The 20330-nt window shown below is 41.6% G+C and overlaps 6 protein-coding genes across 6 annotated transcripts; all 6 read left to right on the top strand.

Annotated features, from left to right (window-relative positions):
• Positions 1–3405: 3405 nt before the first annotated feature.
• On the top strand, positions 3406–4194 carry LOC120443959 (accessory gland protein Acp29AB-like). Its single transcript, XM_039623416.1, has one exon. The coding sequence runs from the start codon at positions 3406–3408 to the stop codon at positions 4192–4194; it is 789 nt and encodes a 262-aa protein (XP_039479350.1).
• Positions 4195–5343: 1149 nt separating this feature from the next.
• Positions 5344–6093, top strand: LOC120451163 (collectin-43-like). The gene has a single exon (XM_039634603.1). The coding sequence runs from the start codon at positions 5354–5356 to the stop codon at positions 6068–6070; it is 717 nt and encodes a 238-aa protein (XP_039490537.1). The 5' UTR covers positions 5344–5353; the 3' UTR covers positions 6071–6093.
• A 6660-nt stretch (positions 6094–12753) lies between these two features.
• Positions 12754–14003, top strand: LOC120443958 (putative gustatory receptor 22a). The gene is made up of 2 exons (XM_039623414.1): positions 12754–13774; positions 13837–14003. The coding sequence occupies exons 1-2, from the start codon at positions 12754–12756 to the stop codon at positions 14001–14003; spliced, it is 1188 nt and encodes a 395-aa protein (XP_039479348.1).
• A 419-nt stretch (positions 14004–14422) lies between these two features.
• LOC120458903 (putative gustatory receptor 22b) lies at positions 14423–15636 on the top strand. The gene is made up of 2 exons (XM_039646749.1): positions 14423–15430; positions 15484–15636. The coding sequence occupies exons 1-2, from the start codon at positions 14423–14425 to the stop codon at positions 15634–15636; spliced, it is 1161 nt and encodes a 386-aa protein (XP_039502683.1).
• Positions 15637–15872: 236 nt separating this feature from the next.
• Positions 15873–16828, top strand: LOC120458857 (putative gustatory receptor 22c). Its single transcript, XM_039646684.1, is given in 3 exon segments — positions 15873–15962; positions 15965–16621; positions 16676–16828. Coding segments are annotated over 3 exon segments (900 nt in total).
• Positions 16829–17049: 221 nt separating this feature from the next.
• LOC120458905 (putative gustatory receptor 22d) lies at positions 17050–18271 on the top strand. Its single transcript, XM_039646751.1, has 2 exons — positions 17050–18060; positions 18119–18271. Exons 1-2 carry the CDS (start codon positions 17050–17052, stop codon positions 18269–18271), a joined length of 1164 nt encoding a protein of 387 aa, XP_039502685.1.
• The last annotated feature ends 2059 nt before the right edge of the window (positions 18272–20330 follow it).

Genomic DNA, 20330 nt, shown 5'->3' with positions numbered 1-20330 from the left:
CCTTTCACACTTCACACACTTTAAACCAATTACGAACTTGGCCCAGCCGACAAGCACTTAATTGGTTTAAAGGCCTTGACACAAAGTTTTCACTGGCAATTTGCGATGGCTGCGCATTTCCATCCAGTCATCCAGTCAACTGACATGCCACGCCAACTTCAATCGAGGACCCACAAATTTATTTGTTTTGGTGTGCGGTAAGGGAAAATGCACGAAATTCTGCGGACAAAGCCAAAAATAAATGAGCGGATGCAGGTCAAAGTGCAGTGGATGCACCCCGTCGTCCTTCGTCCTTCGTTTCCCTCCCCCTAACGCCTGATTATCGGACCCCTTTTTGTGATAGATGATGCCGCCTGTTTCTGTTCCTGGCAACCTTTTTAAATTCCGCTCACGCAGGACATCAGCTTGGATGCTGGCGTCCGTTCCACTGCTCCTGCCCCTGCTTCGTCCTTCAGCAACGAGTTGCGGTTTCCATGGGAGGAGAGATGGGGTTCAAATAGGGATAAACGGGTGGGAAAACACGGTGCAGCTGCAATTCGGGGCCTCGGTTCGGCTGACAATGTCAGCACTTTCATTATTGCCCGCATTTCGGACTCAAAGTAGGACAAAGGAAGGAGCTTAGGTAAAAGGGCGGAGGAGTGTGGTGGTGCAGCTGAGTTCAGCTGATTGAATAGCATTTTTCCATGCTACTCGCCAGAGTTCCGATGAGGCAGCAATCAAAGCATTTTCCAAGTGTTTTCTGGCATTTTCCGGGATCTGATGAAAGGCACCAAATGGGAATGAAATCCGAGGCAGGTAAACTGAATTGCCGAAGTTCTTTCATCTAGACAGGTGAATTAGAAGGTATCCACATTGGATTGAGTTACAATTCAAACAGATTGAATAACTTTTTCCTTATTCACTTTAAGTTTGTATATTTAATTTTAAAAAATTTAATGGTTTTGCCCAGTTTATCTTTCCATTACTCATACGCAGCGTCGACCACAGCAGTCTGTCCAACTTGTCTTTTTCAACCGACTGGGGAAATGCTTTTAGACCCGCTTTCAGAATTCCTAATGAGAATTCTCCCAGACGAGTTCCCGAGTTCGGACATGGCTTAGAGGAATGTTCTTCTGCACTTTTCAAACGGTCAAGGTTGCTTTCTGACCTTGAACTTACACATGAAGACACTCGAATGAAAACCGCGATGGGAAGCAGAAGTGCTTTTCTTTTCCCTTCTTTTTCAAATGAGAGCCGTTGGGAAATCGCTCGCCCACCTATTCCCTTCTCTAATATATTTCTTGACTTTGTTTTCCATTTCGGCATTTCCTTTAACCCACAAATGCAAATGGAAACACTCGCATAAAGTGAAAAATTCTCCTGTTATACCAGCCTCCTTAAGCCGCCGTTTCGCCAGGCAAATAAAGATTTTCCCATCTCAGAGCGCGCTCTCCTGACCCCAATGCATCCTAGTTGAGGTTCTTCTCCTCGCCTAAATGGAGATGAGCACCTGCCCACCTCCTCATCTTGGGGTCACATCAATTTGAATGTTTCGCCTTGTTTGAGATGCTAATGCTGCGTAGAACACGAATATCTCAGTTGTCGGGGAGTAGAGAGGTTAGCCGGCAGGGAAAGGGGAAAGTCAAGTTGCAACCACCCGGGTCACGTCCTCTGTTCTCCCTCCTCCACTGTCGATTGTGCGACAGTTGAACACTGGAAATGGGTCGAAGGTGTTGCATGATTTATGGATGGATGAAGATGCAGGGAGTCCCTCAAGACGGTGTACTGCACTTGCTGTTTATGTTCCAGGTGGTTAATATCCTGCGAGCGGGGAAACAACTCGAACAATAGGAACTGGGAAGAGGGAAAGCATATGCACATCCGTACTTCCTCCTTTCCCTTTGCCCTTTCTCCAATTCTCCGATTCTCCAGTGAACCACTTCCCGCAACTGTGTGCTATGGAGTACAGGGATGCGCGATAGAGACATCTGCCACTCCACCCGATTCATTCCCACATTGTTCAGTGAACGCCCATTGAGGCATGCATAAAATATGTTACAAGGCAACCGACCATGCCCTCTTCACTGAAAGGGGCGGGGGATTCCGGGAGATGGCAGCCTGCCATCGATAAATTCGTTAAAATCTTCGCTTCATTCAATTAAAAGGGAAAACAAAATAAACGGAAAACAAGGAAAACAAGGAAAACACGTCACCAGAACTGAAGGAAATTTAAAAGGGGAAGAGCAAGGATATGTAAAGTGAGATGTCATCCGTGCGGGAAATCAGAAAGGATATTCCGAATCGATCTGAACTGACGTAATGAAGTTTCGATTTACTCAGGGTGAAAGGGTAACGTGGTCAGATCCAACTGTTGCAGTTAATTATGACTTTTGGCTGAATGGTAATTGAAAGCCATTGAATAAGAACCACTTGTTAATGGTTATAAAAACGGAAATTAGTAAATTTTCCTGGTTTCCCCTTGTTCAGCTAGAATTTCTCTACACTTTTGGGAATCCGATCACATGGAAGGTATTTATACCCGTTACTCGTAGAGTAACTTGCAGCGCAAGTTTGTCGATTCATGTTGCCACGCCCACTCCAACGCCCACAAACCGCCAAAAAAGGTCAGTGTTGAAATTTTTCTTCGCACTTCCATTAGTTGAGTAACGGGTATCAGATAGTCGGGGAACTAGACTATGGCGTTCTCTCTTGTTAAATTATTTTTCATTTAAATCTTGTATTCCCAGTTTCTATCAATATGCCAGAAACATGTCCAAATTTCTTGTTCGCACTTCCACTAGCTGAGTAAAGGGTATCTGATAGTCGGGGACCTCGACTATAGTACTCTCTGTTTATTATTCAATCATTTATTTTTAGAGAAATAATTGAATGTTGATTTCCTGAAGTTTATATTTAGCGGCTGTTGTCAATGGATTGTCTTGATTTACATAACTCTGCAATTGATTTTCCTTAATTTATGTACATAATTCGTTGCCTGGCAGAATTGCATCCACTGTGTGATCAGTACGCCAAATCCAAGCAAAAGGAGGCAATGGTGAAGCTGAAAGCGGAATCTCGGACTGAGCAGAGGGATCTCTTGAATCAATACTATCAGGATGTTCGGAATCTGTTGAATGTCCTTGCGGCGGATCTAGATGCCACCGCGAGCAGACATGAATTCACCTTGCAGAGCAGGCCAGCGATGAAGCCAAAAAAATCCGCGCATAAACAACTTTAGATTAGTTTAGATGTTGATTCCATTAAATATACATTCTAGTGCTCTTGTCAATTAATTGCCTTGATTTACATAACTAATCAATTGAATTTCTTTAACCTTTCGCGGCGAATGTATGTACATAATTCGTTGAGCTCCGTATAAATAAGCCCGAAATTCGGCAAAAATGTGTCAGTTGAGTTTTTCGCAACATGTGTGGGCTGCGTACCTGTTTTTTGTGCCTCGTCGTTGCATTCTGCCTCCTCTTCGGAGTGTCCCACTCCACCAACGAGTCCGTTTGTGTCCTGAGCGATGCGCCGCAGCAATGTGGCGCCTTCTGCCTGGGAGCAGTGCATCCACTGTGTGATCAGTACGCCAAATCCAAGCAAGAGGAGGCAATAGTTAAGATCATAGCGGATTCTCGGGCTGAGCAGAAGGAGCTCGTGGTGAAGCTGATAGCGGATTCTCGGACTGAGCAGATGGAGCTCGTGAATCGGAGCCAAGAGGAAATGGTGAAGATGATAGCGGAATTTCGGGCTGAGCAGAAGGAGGTGTTGAATGTCCTCGCGGCAAATCAAACTGCCACCACGAGCAGACTTGAATCCATCTTGCAGAGCAGGCCAGTTACAGTGCCGCCTGGGTTCCAGAAGATTGGATCCAGATACTTTTTCGTAGAATATAATGAGGAGAAAAGCAGGACCTATGCCGAGGAAACCTGTCGCGAAAAGGGCGGTCAGCTAGCAACCTTCGGAAACGAAGACGAGTTTGAAGCCGTCACAAGAATCGTCAGTATATATTCCTCCTTCTGGCTGGGTTACCATCGAAATAGTAAGGACGAATTCGTGACGACCACTGGAAATAAAGGATCGTTTATGAAGTGGCATTCAGGAGAACCCGAAAACTTTGGCGAGCAGAACTGCGTTGGCCTGTACAATTTAAGCATGTATGCTAGGAAATGCGATATTAAAGATGGCTTCATTTGCCAGTTGGACACGGTTTAATAATTAATTATCTTTACTACGTAAATATCTATACATACTTATGTGCCAGGTGCTCTGCGAATGTGTCCGCAGAGAGTAAGAACAGTTTTCGTGCAAGCACACTATTATTGGGTTGAATTGATTAACACAGAATTAACCAAATTCATGGCATTTAAAGCAATATTCAAATTAGACCACCTCGTACTCATTTTGGCGGGTAGTATTTAACCGCACAGGGGAAAGCGATCAGTGTTCGTTGTTTGCGAGTATACAGAATATGCTGAAGTACTGAGCCCCATGGTGGATCACATTGCCAGGCGCCAGGAGGAGTGGACCTCTTGTATTCTGCAAGCTAACGAAAGGGAGGCGAGGTAGGAGGTCTCTCCCAAGGACATTGGGTCGAGGCTGGACAGACAGGAAGGTCAGCAGGCGGTGCTGTTGCGGATGGTTCGTAGTTAGTCCAAGTTTGATAGGAAAATAGTTGCGCCCAAGTTCGAGGTGGATTCGACTCAAAAAAATGTAAAATTCTAAAATATGTAAAATGTAATCTGCGGAATATAGACAAGTAAAAAGTAAAAGGGCACGTTTATTTCATTTCGTTTGTTTCAAATTTGTATATATATGGCTCCACAGTAGCGAGTGTTTTCGTCCACCCTCTTCAGGATTGTTCCGATTCTAGATTCGTTGAAAAGTATGTAACAAGCACCAGGAAGCGTTTCCGACCATTTAAAGTATATATATTGTTGATCAGGATCAATAGCGCAGTTGAGCTGGCCATGTCCGTCTGTCCGTCCGTCTGTCCGTCCGTATGTCCGTCCGTCTGTCCGTCCGTCCATATGAACGTCGAGACTAGGACCTATAAAAGCTACAATGTTGAAATTAAGCATGCAGCGCAAATTTGATGACCCCATTGCCACGCCCACAACTCCGAATTTCTGTTTCGCACTTCCACCACCTCAGTAACGGGTATCTGATAGTCGGGAAACCCAACTATAGCGTTCTCACTTGCTTTATATTGAATAATTTAAAAATTAGAAATATATTCCAGTGCTTGTTCAATTAATTGTCTGCATTTACATAACTAAGCAATTGCATTTCTTTAATGTATGTACATACATAAAAGCTCCGTATAAATAAGCCCGAAATTCGGCAAAAATGTGTCAGTTTAGTTTTTCGCAACATGTGTGGGCTGCGTATTTATTTTTTGTGCCTCGTCGTTACATTCTGCATCCTTTTCGGAGTGTCCCACTCCACCAGCGACTCCATTTGTGTCCTGAGCGATGCGCCTCAGCAATGTGGCGCCTTCTGCCTGGCAGCATTGCATCCACTGTACGATCAGTACTCCAAGTCCAGGCACAGCCAAGAAGCAATAGTGAAGATGATAGAGGATTTTCGGACTGAGCAAAAGGAGCTTTTGAATCACTACTATCTGGATGTTCGGGAGCTGTTGAATGAACTTGCGGCGAATCTAACTTCCACTGCAAGCAGAGATGAGTCCACCTTGCAAAGCATGCCAGTGACAGTGCCGCCTGGGTTCCAGAAGATTGGATCCAGATACTTTTTCATAGAATATAGTGAGAGGAAAAGCTGGACTGATGCCAATAAAACCTGTCGCGAAAAGGGCGGTCACCTAGCAGCCTTCCGAACCGAAGACGAATTTGAAGCCATCACAAGAATCGTCCATAAAAATACTATGTTCTGGCTGGATTACCATCGAAATAGTAAGGACGAATTCGTGACGGCCACCGGAAATAAAGGATCGTTTATGAAGTGGGAGTCAGGACAACCCGACAACAAGGGTGGCAAGCAAAACTGCGTTTTCCTGTGCCATTCAAGCATGTATGATTCGAATTGCGAATATATCTATCCCTTCATTTGCCAGTTGGACACGGTTTAATAAAGATAAAGATAATACGTAAATATCTATACATACTTATGTGCCAGGTGCTCTGCGAATGTGTCCGCAGAGAGTAAGAACAGTTTTCGTGCAAGCACACTATTATTGGGTTGAATTGATTAACACAGAATTAACCAAATGCATGCGATATAAAGCAATATTCAAATTATTCAAATAGATCGTACTCATTTTGGCGGGTAGTACTTAAGCGCGCAGGGAAGAGCGTTCAGTGTTCGTTGTTTGCGGGTATACAGAATATGCTGAAGTACTAAGCCCCATGCTGGATCACATTGCCAAGCGCCAGGAGGAGTGGACCTCTTGTATTCTGCAAGCTAACGAGGTGGATTCGACTCGAAAATATGTAAAATGTAAACTGCAGAATATAAACAAGTAGAGAAGTAAAAAATCCCATTTATTTCATTTCGTTTGTTTTATTTTTGTATATATATGGCCAAAGCAATAATGGTGGGATGATAGGCAACTGTTACCTGGAAGTCCTCTTTTACCTGATCGCATTTGGAATTTTTATTCGTTTATAGACTATAGCGTTCTCTTTTGTTTATATTCGTACATGCAGTCAAATGATTAACACAATGAAATTAAGTCAGTTTTGAGTTGCTAATGTGTGAAGAGGTCCTCATTAGTTTTGTATGACTACGCAAATGAGGGGAACTCAGAAAGGAGCTGAGCTGCGAGTTCGGGATGGCAAGTCATGTGAGCTAATGATAAACACTCTCGTTAAGGATGTGTGGAGAGGGGAAAGGAAAGGAACTAAGCCAAAGCGGATGCTCAGATAACGGACAACGAAAAGCAGGAAGTGGGAGTGGTTGCAAATGGTAGCGGAAATGGAAAATGGGAAGTGCAAAGGACTCCATGCAATTCCCATTTCATTTGTTCACTGAATAATTGTGCACTTTAATTGAATATACGAATGCATTTTCCTTTGGCCGGAAAATAACGAATAAAGAAAAATCAGTTGCAGTTATTATTATGACAGGTCTGAAAAATAGTTACGAGCTGTGCACTTTGTGACAAACGAAATGATGGTTAATGAGGAATGGTAATGTCAAAGAAAATTAAATGCAAATCTCTGGAAAATTAAAACAAAGCTAACTATGGAATTTAGAACACTCAAATGTTGCGCTCCAATGGTTTTAAAATAAGCTGTCAATTAAGAATATGATATTGAAATTTAAAGTAGTGGAAAACTCTGCCCAGAAAAGCATTTTGAGCTCTGCCAAATGAGGCGAGGGAAAATGGGGAAAAGGCCAGAAAAGCAAGCAAAGCAAATGGAAAGACCATGGAAAACTGCCGCAATTTGTTGCAAAAACATAGAAAGTTTCGCTTGTCGGAAAGGAAATGCAACAAAGTAAAGGATGGGAAATGCGGCAGGGGAGATATTTAAATCCTTTCCCTCTGAGTTTTCTCTTCCTGAGTAGAAACTGCAATCAGCCACTCCCACAATTCTCGCTCCGCCCATTTTGATGGCGCTTGATAAAAACCCCCAGAAAAATAGAAAAAATTGAAACATGAAGAGGGAAAAGTTCATGTTTTCCCTTGTCAACTCTTCTTTAAAGAAGAAAGGAGAAAATTTGGTCGATGAAACGGCTTGCAAGTGGGGGAAGCCACGAAGGACTGAGGACACTTGCTGCTTGCATTTGTGTTGTTTTATTTATTGACTTTTATTGCCTCCCATTCGGATTTGCATTTTCAGTGCAACTGAACAGCACCTAATTGAAAGTAGGGCGAATCGGAAACACAAATCGTGGATTATAAGAAATGTGAAGAATAGAAACGGACTGAAAAGATGCCAAGAATCGATTCATGAGGCATCTTCCAGTTCATAAATTCCTCATGAAAGTTCTTTCCCATGTGAAAGGATTCTCCACTGTGTTACTTTTCCAGAGCCTCATTTTCATTCTCGCCACATTGGAACTCTGAATGTGCAGCATAAAACTAAGTGCTCCCTTTCAGGATCTCTGCCTGCTCCTTTCTTATATCGCATATCCCCCCAACTTACATCCTGTGCCTTCCTGAATCCTTTCATTTCGTATTTAGCCGAAGGGAAACGCAACAGAAAGGAAAATGCGGCTAGACAAGAGCTTGAAAGCAAGAAAAGGACCACAACTGGGAAGAGAAAGAGAGGCTAGAGCACAGATGAAAAGAGAAGGGAATAGAGGAGCCAGCAGTCAACATTTGCTGACTTAGCTGCAATTATGGCAGATATTTTTATGAACTTGATGTCAGCACACACTCACACTGAGACACATCCTCCGACACATGACACACACACTCTCATACACTCACACACTAAAGGATGGTGGATAGGGACATTACGACTCCTGAAAGGAAGCTGCGAGAAAAAGGTCAAACGGAGCATGGAAAATGAAGATGAAAACGCCAGTTGGAAAATCATCCGCAAGAGTTTATGAAGATGTTGTTCACTACTCCACAGATAAGTTATGTTATTGTGCAACTCCCTATTAAATTAAATTTTTAATTTTATATAATTTCTTTGTGTTCATTCTATTAACTAAAAACATAATAGATTATTTCCTGGCTGCTTTAAAAATGCCGTATCATTTTTAATTTTCCTTTGTTGTTCATTTTATAGGTGGCACTTGCAACTGAAAAACGTGTCCATGATGAAAAACCGCACATTTCCACAAGGGACAACCAAAAGCAGAGGTTAATTGTTCAAATATTTTCAGAGCACACATGGAACGCCCTTTGACCTGCGCCCCCACTCCCCTCTGCAATCCATTTCTGAAACAGTGAAAGGCGCCACAAGATCACAACTCTGCTTTCACCAAAAACAAACTCCAAATTAATTTACGGCGCAGTTAAACATGCAAACATTTTCATTGTTAATTTTTATAGAGGGAACAGTGGAAAATGGAAACTCTACTTCATTGCAGTTTATTTCGAGGCTCGATAAGAATCATCAACAATTCATTTTCGGTTTCATTGCGTTCCCATTTCGCGAACTTTATTTCTTTAAATATCCCGCGGGGAGAACCATGAAATTCCCGTCGTAAAATTAAATTTCTCGCAATTAATTCTTCCGATTCCCCTCCGCTTTGCAGAAAGTTCGCTGGAATTTTTATCGCTGACCCGGAATGACCTTCCCATCGATTTCATCGCCTCCCATTTCCCACCCTCCCCTATTTTATTTTCTTTAATTTATTTATCTTTGTTGAAGATGTTCCTTGAAGTTGATTTTATGCTCTAGCTGACTTTGTCTCACTTTGGTCCCCTTTCCTGTCGCCTTTTAATTGTGTTTAAATTATTCGGGAGAGTGGCAGGGGAGCTTCGATTTCTGTTTATCTTTAGCAATTCCCCAAGAATTGGATCGAAATTTCTTCGAAATTTATTGCTCCGGAAATTAAAGAAAGTTTGCGAAGGAAAATGGCTCCTGGGACTTTTAGTACAAACGCTCAGATGTAAAATATAAAAAAAGGACTTACGTTTGGTGCTTAGAATTTTAATATCATTTTTTATCACAGCACCCAATAGTTTATGAAAAATGTTTATAATATATTTATTGACCATCCACAAAACCTTTCTTTCTTGTCAGCCGAAAGATAATAAAATTATTATACAACATTTCAAAAGAACAACAGCCTCGCAGAAGGATAATCTATTTTGTCGCTTCATTTTCAAAGCTGATTTTTATCACGGGGCACATTGAAAATTTACGACTTTTCACAGCGCATAAATTCTGCCCCGTTTGCCAATTTTTATTATCTGCAAAATACTTTATGCGCATCTGAGGAATACACGGGATAGGGAGCATCTAATGGATACATGAACCCAAATTGAGACACTTTGCATAGACCGAAGCAATCATCATCCCCTCGAAGGGAGTCGGGAAACTTCGGTAGGGAAAAAGCTCGGAAAATGAGCCAAGAAATAATGATAAAAGGTGAAAAATGCACTTTGCGGAAAGGAAAAACAGAAAATGCTAAGCGCAACTTATTATGAAGGGAGCACAGCAAAAGAGGAGTGGGAAAAGAAAACTTTGAGCGGAAGCTTCAGCTGCATGTGTTGCATACTTTGTGGGACTCTAAAGAAAGCATGAAAAATGGGCAAGGGGAAAACTAATTTTTAATGCCTCCCAGAGGAAAGGAAAAATAGGAAAAGTTTCCTCCTCCGATTGCAACGCAAAATGTTGTCACTTTGTATCCCGACAGCAGGGATCATCAATCGCCGCTCTCTTTTCTGAGTCACCAGCGGATTCATCAGAAAAATGTAAGCAATAGGAGTAAGTAAACCAAACTTCTTCTCGTTTGCCAATAAATTTTCAATTTCCGTCTGAAATTTGCAATTTATTTCACTCCAGAAAAGCTAATTTCCCCGCTCTCCAAACACTTCGCTCCTTTGTAAGTCACTTTCAGGGAGTTTTCCAAGGTGGATGGTTCGTTTTCCCTGCAGTTTTCCACACAAGCTATCCAGAGTTTATCGAAGGACATAAATACGTCGGAAAATTGCATTGTCTGCTGCCAGGATTGCTCTTTATTAGATAAGCAAAACAAGGTAAACATGTGCCGCATTCCTCTGCGATCCTTTGACAAGTAAACAACTGGAAAAGTTCGCCCTTCATTTTCCACACAAAAATCCCAGCATTTTTGTCAATGGTGCCAGCAATTTGATTTGATTTGCCAACTCTGCGAAAATATTTCATAAATATTTGCCCGGAATTTTCCCCGATTTTTCAACACTTTTTCTGGGGTTTCCTTCTTATCGCCCAGCGAACATTTGCAACTGTGAAAATGTTATTCACTCTTTCCGTTTGTTTTTCCCTTGCTACTTTGTTGTGCAAATATTTTTGACCGTTTTTGCACTTCATTTGCCTGGGTGGGCGTGTTTGGGAGGGGCGTGGCTGTTTGTTTTTCTTTGATGTGCTAAATTGGTGCAACGATTGCATTCGGAATGAGATTCGATCGCCTTGAAATCGTAGAAGTTAACTTGGGATTATGGGGAAAATGGGGAAACAGAGATTTTTATTTTCAAGCCCCTTTGGGACGATATCCATTTGCTTTTAACGACTTGCGAGCAAAGTTTCCCCGCAGGCAACACGAATCCTTTTCCAAGTGAAACATTAAACTTTTCCCCATCAGAAAATAAGGATAACAACAGGGTGGCAAAGGACATCAGCTGAAAGGCAGCCAGGATAATGGCCATGCAGACATGTCAGCAATAAGAGAAAACATTTTCAATAATCTTAAAAGAGGTTAAAGGCGGAGCATTTTCATGACATTTTTGACATCATTTTGAATACTACATATACATTTATTCATAATGACCAAAAGATTTGTGAGGATATTTTAAGGTCAACGAACATTAAACCACTTTGAACCACTTAGCTAAAGTCTGGCCCAACTAAAACGAAAGTTTAAAAGTGAAAAAGCACAAATTCTATTGCGATATATAATACATTTGATCCACCCCCGCCCACTTTTCGCCCTCTCTACCACTTCCAACATAATTTGTCTAATTAACTCATTTCTGGTGTACTCTTGAGTATCCTTTTCCTTTTACCCTGATAAAAAAAATCCTTTCAGGGGATTTTTGTTAGTCCAATTTGAACGAAATCTTTTACAGACTCCAATTATGCCACTTCGTTGAAACTGTGACTGGGGCGTCCAAATTGCATGTGAATTCCTCGAACGGGCTTACGTGGCGTATGCTTAACTTCTTTGTATCGCCTTAGATGTGTGGGTTCCTTGGCGCCTTATTTATAATGAATTCACGCACTCAAAGTACGTAGCCATGGGCTACTGACTCTTAAATTCCGCGATTAATTAGCGCTTAAGAAACGAGGGTATACTTATATCTGTTTTAGAATTCCGAGGAGAATCCGCACTTCTTTCACTATAACTACATCCTTGTATCCAGCAATCAGTCTATCAGTACACATGACTTAATTGATGGCTAGTTTTCGTTTAAGTAACATCGAGCTGCAAAAGGGTAAAGTCGATCCCACACTTGAGAAATTGCATTCGGTTGTCCATGCAAATTGCAAAAGTCCTCGCTCATTTCATTGTTGACCCTGTTTGTTCCCCAATTGTTTGCTGTGGTTAGTAATTAAAAGTTCGAACTACTGTTGTCGGAAAACGCCTCACCAATTCTAATGGCAAGCTGTGTAGCAAGTGCCTACCTTGAGGATGTGGTGCAGCTGCTCTGAATAGTCATGAAAACGTGGTTTGATAATGGAATGAGCATAAGGGAAATTGCTGTGGGCTCCTTGAAATTGGTGAAGTATGGACTTACTGCATAAGAGGGCTTCTCTCTGTTATATATGAAATAGAAAACTAAAAAAGAACATCTCCTGTTCCACCGAAAACAGCAACACACCAACAATAAAATGGAAAAAGTGTGGTTGTTCTACGTGAAATTTAATCTGACACTCTTAATTAGTAAGTTTATTAAACATATTCCAATCTTTAATCGAGCGATTTTCAGGTAGTATTTCGGCACATTTACTCATCAAATATTACAGTTCGGGTAATGAAGTTCGTCCTTGAAGTTAACTAACCGGTAAATTCACAATACAGCGAGCGAAAGTTCCCAATAATTAGTTTGCTTATCTGTCTGACTCATCAAGAAGTCAGCACTCTATGTTCACAACGTTCCGTAGGGTCATTTCCGTGTCACAAATTATTCCGAGTCGGACTTCAATAATGTCACAACCGAATCGGATTCATCGGATTCGTCAGGTCCTTGCGCACTTCACCATCAGAGCTACGTTGTATGGATCCTGGGTCCTCGGACTATTTCCCTTCACTTTCGATTCTCGGACAAGGCGCCTGTATCGCTCCAAGTGGCTTTTGGCATATGGTTTGGTGCTTAACTTGAGTCTGCTGGTTTTATCAGTGCTGCCTTCGACGGATGATCACAATTCTGTCAAGGTGGAGGTCTTTGAGCGGAATCCATTGGTTAAGCAGGTGGAAGAGCTAGTAGAGGTTATCGGTGTGATAACCACACTGGTGACCCATCTGCGAACCTTTTCGAGGAGCAGTGAACTAGCTGAGATTCTCAACGAGCTACTGGTGCTGGAGAAGCGTCACTTCAGTAAGCTCATCCTATCGGAGTGCGACCAATTCAATAGGTATGTGATCGAAATGGGTCTTGTGGTAATCCTGGAAATCGGCTCCTCTTTGCTGATCTACTTTGGCATACCGGATAGCAAGATTGTTATCCACGAGGCAGTCTGTATCTACATTGTGCAGCTGGAAGTGCTAATGGTGGTGATGCACTTTCACCTGGCAGTGATCTACATATACCGGTATGTGTGGATAATCAATGGACAACTTCTGGACATGGCCAGTCGCCTGAGAAGGGGAGACAGCGTGGATCCTGATCGAGTCCAACTGCTTCTCGGGCTATATTCTCGCCTTTTGGACTTGAACGCCCGCCTAGCCGCCATTTATGATATTCAGGTGACATTTTTCATGGCCACCTTGTTTTCGGCCAACATTATTTTGGGCCATGTGCTGGTCATTTGCTGGATCAACATCAAGAGATTCTCCCTGGTAATCATGATCCTGCTCTTTCCCCAAGCTTTGATCGTCAACTTTTGGGACCTTTGGTTGGGAATCGCCTTCTGCGAATTGGCTGAGAGCACGGGCAAAAGGACCTCTATGATCCTAAAGTTATTCAATGATATGGAGAACATGGACCAGGAAATGGAGCGCCGAGTAAGTGGATCTTCGTTTTAAAATATTATGTATTTCTTTACACAATTACTTTTCTTTCTTAGATAGCTGAATTCACCTGTTTCTGCAGCCATCGCAGTCTGAAAATTTGCCATCTCGGATTGTTCGATATAAACTATGAGGTGGGCTTTCGTATGATAATCACAAACATTTTATACGTAGTTTTCTTGGTGCAGTTTGATTACATGAATTTGAAATTCAAAACTGATGTTTAATCAATTGAGGTGTAAATTTTCATTTTAAGACGACTAAAAACGATAACATATATTACTTTAAAAGTTTTTTGTGACTCCAAATATTACTTTTCTTGACTCTATGGCTTACAAGTAGTTCGTACCTTTTCTAATATAGCTGGGTTCACTTATTGGCATCGTCCTTAATTTATTGAGTGCGCCAACAATATAACTCCTATCTCATTTAACCCTAAAATAATTATCCTATTAATTTGTGTATACTACAAAAAGTCATTCCTCTGCAATCGATATTTCATCACAGTATTAATCATTTTAAAAGGGTTTATGTTGATTGTTAACTTTGGAAGCCGTCAACACTTTCTATTTTAGTGTTCCCGTACTTTCCCCGGTGTTTACTTACATTTTTGTGACACCAGTTGACTTCTCTCGCGTGGTCGGAAATGTTCGAAACAAGCCGCGACATTCGTCCTTATTTGGCAAGACAGATCCTTAGAGCCACTCTCTATGGATCCTGGCTATTTGGTTTATTCCCCTTCACCGTGGACTCTAGAAAAAGAATATGCCAGCTTAGGCGCTCTCGCGGCCTAGTTTTGTACGGCCTAGTCGCTAATTACTTCCTTATATTCATTCTGATTCGATTGGCTTTTGAATTCAAGAAACGTAAACTAGAAGTTTTTGAGAGAAATCCTTTGCTGGAGATCATTAACATAATAATTTCAGTGATAAACATTCTTTCAGCCATATTGATACACTTTATGAACTTTTGGAGCAGCAAAAAAGTTGAGGAAATATGCAACCAACTTTTAACTCTTGAATATCAGGACTTTGAAGGCCTGAACTTGAGAAATTGCCCAAACTTCAGCTGTTTTGTGATTCAAAAGTGTTTGACTACTATGGCTACAATGATATCTTTTTTAACGCTCATCTACGCAATTCCGGGAAATAAGTCCCCTTTATATCTGACACTTTTGAGCTGTCTGATGGGAGTATCCTCCAATTTGAATACCATGCACTACCATATCGGAGTCTTGTTAATCTATCGCTTTTTGTGGCTTATAAACGGACAACTAAAGGACCTCGTGAGCCAACTAAAACTGAACCCTCGGGCTGACTCCTCCAAAATGCACCAATTTCTTTCCCTATACAACCGCCTTCTGGAGCTTTATAAAAAATTGGCCATCGCCTACCAATACCAAGTGATCCTATTAATAACATCTCAGCTAGCTGGCAACATCGTGGTCATTTATTTCCTCATAGTATATGGAATCAGTATGCATAACTTTTCAGTCTTTTTGGTGGTCTTCCCGCAATCTCTGTTAATAAACATTTGGGATTTCTGGTTGTTCATTACCGTATGCGATCTTACTGAAAAGGCTGGTGACGAAACTGCGATCATTCTAAAAATATTTTCTTACCTCGAACACCGAGATGATCGGCTAGAAACCAGTGTGAGTACATATGTGAGATAATTCGATATGATTATAATTAATTTTTCCAACAGGTGAACGAGTTCGCTTGGCTTTGCAGTCACCGGAAGTTCCGGTTTCAACTGTGTGGCCTGTTTTGTATAAACTATAAAATGGGCTTCAAAATGATTATAACCACTTTCCTCTACTTGGTATACCTAGTTCAGTTTGATTATATGAACTTGTAAATTAACCTTTTTAATTCATTAAAAAATGCTTTCAAAATTTCCTTCATTTGTTGCCCATTGTTAACGCCCTAAATCAATAGTTCACCCCTATGAACCCTTTTTAATAAGCCAAAATGGACTTTATAGATTGATTAACGTAATAGCTCCAGTTCTTCGATGATTGCTTATATCTAGTATAGTTATTGTATATCTGGTGGAGTGAAATTGACCATTTAATTTTCGATTGCTAGTCGAATATGTTGGGATCACGCAGCAACTGGCAATCCCGTTTGTGTTGGTTTGTCTTGAAGGTAACTTTGTATGGATCCTGGTTACTTGGAGTATTTCGGCAAACGAACTGCTTGTCCTTGAGTATCAACACTTTGCCAGTTTGAATGAGAAGAATTGCCCCAAGTTCAACTGCCTCGTGATTCAAAAGGCGGTTACTGTGATTGGCCTCTTACTTACATTCCTGAGTGTTTCCTACGTACTGCCTGGAAACAACTTCTCCGTGGAAATGGTGATTGTGAACTCCTTAATGCAATTCAGCATCAATTGCAATATTATGCACCATTATGTCGGAGTCCTGTTAATCTATCGCTACTTATGGCTGATCAACGGACAACTATTGGAACTGGTAACCAAACTTAAACTGGATCATAGGGTTAACTCATCGAGGATTCGTGAATTCTTTTCATTGTACCGTCGCCTTTTGGAGCTCATAGGGAATATAGTGGCCGCCTACGAGTACCATATGACCCTAGTTCTTATAACTGGCATAGCCAGTAATATTTTGGCCATATATTTCTGGATTGTGTTGAACATCAGTATGAATATAAATTCCTTATGTCTGCTGATTTTCCCGCAGTTTTTGCTTGTTAATTTTTGGAATATTTGGTTGAACATTGTCGCTTGCGATCTAGCGGAGAATGCTGGCAAAAGGACCCCAAAAGTACTTAAACTTTTCGCTGATCTTGGGCTGAAAGATATTGAACTAGAAAGAAGTGTAAGTATAAACTAAAGCAGATAAAACAAATATTATTATATTTATTTTAGAAAGGTGAACGAGTTTGCATTGCTGTGCAGTCATCGCCAATTTAAATTTCACGTGTGTGGACTGTTTACTATAAACTATAATATGGGTTTCCAGATGATCATCACCAGTGTCTTATACTTGATTTACTTGATTCAATTTGATTTCATGAATTTGTAAAACTGTCTTGTTTGCCCTCCTTCAACTTACTTATTCGAGCTTATGTTCACAGAAAATAGGCACTCATTACATTTGTGGTTGCTACTAATTAAATTACTTTCCGCTTGAATTATATTTTAATGTGGTGTTATCTTCATCACTCAGAACTTTACTAATTAATATTTCATCAATTAACAGGCTGTTTTGGGTTTTGTGATGGCATTTTCATCAGTCGTCCTGCGATGTTCCGACCTCGATGTGGTCTTCGACCGAAGTTTGTCTACGTTGTCCTTAAGTCGATCCTTTACAGCTCCTGGCTGCTCGGAATATTTCCATTTAAGTATGACCCAAAGCTGAGGAGACTACGCCGCTCCAAGTGGCTAATCCTTTTTGGACTAGCCATGACCTCCAGTCCCCTTATCCTGATGCTGAAACAAAGTGCAGAGTACCATGAACATGGGATCAGGTTGGATGTCTTTCAGAGGAATTCCGTGCTTCATCAAATTATTTCAATAATGGAAGTAGTCGGAGTGGTGACCATTTGCACGGTGTACCTGCGAACCTTGTGGAGGAGCAAACATCTGGAGGAGATCTACAATGGGTTGATGCTGCTGAAAGCCAATTACTTTTGCTCCGATGCAGTGGAGTGTCCTGCCTTCGATGTCTATGTGATCCAGAAAGGAGTTCTCATTGTAGTGGGACTATTAGCTCCCTGGATTGTGCACTTTGGAACGCCCAATATTAATGTACCCGTAATGAACGTCTTGGTCGTCTCGTTGGGCAAGTTGGGAACGCTTCTCCTGGCCGTTCACTATCATCTTGGGCTGGCTTTCATTTACCGATTTGTGTGGCTCATAAACAGGGAACTCCTGATCCTGGTTTCCTCCTTGAGGGGCAACCAAATGGGCAGCTCCTCCAGAGTTCGCTTCCTCCTGAAACTCTACACCAAACTGGTTCAACTATATAGCAGACTGGCCGATTGCTACGACTACCAGACGGTCCTGATGATGGCAGTATTTCTGTCTGCCAACATCATCGTTTGCTTCTATATGATTGTCTACAGGATCAGCCTGGGCAAGATGTCCTTTTTCGTAATGTTAATTATGTTTCCCCTCGCACTAGCTAACAATTTCCTGGACTTTTGGCTGATCATGAAGGTTTGTGATTTGCTGCAGAAAACTGGAAGTCAAACTTCGATGATCTTGAAGCTGTTCAACGATATTGAGAGCATGGACAAAGATCTTGAGAGAAGTGTAAGTTATAGGGATGATTTCTTAAAAATAATCGCTTAAGTCGAGATTTCACCCTTAGATAAACGACTTTGCATTGTACTGCAGCCATCAGAGGTTTAAGTTTCTTCACTGCGGATTATTTTACGTAAATCGAGAAATGGGCTTTAATATGTTCGTCGCAAGCTTTCTCTACTTGCTGTACCTAGTCCAGTTCGACTTTATGAACTTGTGATTCCCCAGGCTTTCTATTAGGGTTGAGTTCCTTTAGAGCTGCCACTAAGTCTTCCACAAAGACATGAGATGCAATATTAAGCAGGTGACATCATGGCAATAAAAGCTGAATCACTTTCCCTACAAGCAGTTGAGCAATTGTCGTCGAGTGAATGAAGCGAACGACTTGCAGTTGGGAAAAGGAAGGGAAATTGGAACAGAGCCGCAGGGCCGCAGTGCAAAACTACAGCTGCAAAAGCCAAACTCCTTTGGAACTCTTACCCCTTAAACGAGACTATGCAGAAAGCCAGAAGTTAAGCTCTCAAAAACGGAAGAGTCAAAAGCGCCCCAAAAGAGTGGAGTGGCTGTAAAAAGAGTGCAATTAAGGCCAGCAAATAAATGAGTTTACTGCTTTACTGTTTTGCAGCTAGCTGTGAATGGGATCCCTTTTCTTACTACTTTGCGAAAACAATGGCACTAACCTACATGAGCAGCTTTAAGGGCGCTCTAGCTGTTGTTCACACCAAAAATAAACATATTAAATAGGATGCATTGTGAAGAAAAAAACGCTGGCTTATTACAAATCCTTTTGTTTTCACAATTTAATTTAGAAAATATTTAAAACTGCGTATGTAGTTTATAAAAACTACATGTTTATATATAATAAACATTTCTGTGCTCGTCTTCGGGGTTCTCATTTGTTTGCCCTTGCAATCACCTGCGTTTGATTTATGCCAATGTTACTATACACTGTGTCCGTCGTCTGTTCTGCCGGACATTGGCAACATTTAGGCCAGAAAACTACAACTGACAGGCAACAATTAGGCCAACAATGTGGAGCGCACAGAAAAAGTCAGACAATGCATACCCACACACGCTGGGGCCCTCGTCCTTGGCATCCCGAACATCCTTGGCTGTCAGCTACAGTCCTCTGGTCCTTTTCGGCCCTCGTCGGGGTAGAGCCCCATTATCTTCGATTATCGAGAGCACAAAGCCAGCTGCGATAACAGGGCCCAGCAGCCACACTCGACACAATCGCGTAAATTGATTTTTATTATCCTGTGCAGGGGATGCCCCTCCTGCCGCACGGCATCCTCGGCTCTCGAGCTTCTGCAAATTTCCTGCCCATCTGCACGGCGGGCAAACAAATATAAAGTCGAGTGTACACAAGCATTTGATTTATTGCCCTGGCCCAGGACATCCGCCAATTGTTTGGGCCACGTGGCACCCCCCGGATCTCTCGGATCCATTGTTTACACAATAAAATTCCAGCAGTGAAGTCAGCATTAGGTCAACATTCTTCCTGTTAGGGCGACTCGTCAACGCTTACGGATAATTCGATTCGCTCATCTCGATTTGTGCCAGCTTTCAATATATTTTTATTAAAATGACAGCATCTGGTTATCGCCCTGCTGAGTGAAGCACATTTTCACCATTTTCACGGAGGCAAGAATTCATAAAAATTTTCTCGTTTTATGATGATTCGCACTGTCAGCAGAAATAGGCCCGAAATGGGTTTCCTTTATAGTGATAAGTTTGGTTATCTGTCCCTCATTTCACTCTCCATAATGCAATCATCTTTTTTATGGTATTGGTTTTTATCGTCTACAATACAAAAGTTGCAAACTTAAATATTTATTTAGCAACAGAGATAGTGTTTAAGAACGTGTTCCAAAAAAAATCCCAAGCTGTTTCTTAGCCAAGTGCAATTAAAGTTTTGCCAAACGAATATGGCTGCAATATTTAGCCAGACTATCCACTAATTGCCCGGCTTTTCTTGGCTTCCTTCCATCGCATTTTCAGCCTTCAGATAGTTTCGTTTTAGCTGGGGACACAAATCGGCTTTGCTCTTCGTTGAATTGTTGTTTAAACTGCCAGCAACTTGCAGCAAATTGGCAATTATTTAATCCTCAAACTTTTCTGAGCCAAACTTTCGGGAGAAGCTTCTACCCACCGCTCCGAACGGCTTATATAAATTGAGGGCTGGAGGTCCAAATTATAACGCATTGGCAAACTAATTAAGGCAGTCGGCTTGAATCAATGGAACAATTGATGGGAATTTAGCGTAATTAGGAACGGGC

This window comes from Drosophila santomea, chromosome 2L (assembly GCF_016746245.2).
Source record: "Drosophila santomea strain STO CAGO 1482 chromosome 2L, Prin_Dsan_1.1, whole genome shotgun sequence".
NCBI lineage: Eukaryota > Metazoa > Arthropoda > Insecta > Diptera > Drosophilidae > Drosophila > Drosophila santomea.
This window is presented reverse-complemented; position numbering and strand designations above follow the sequence as displayed.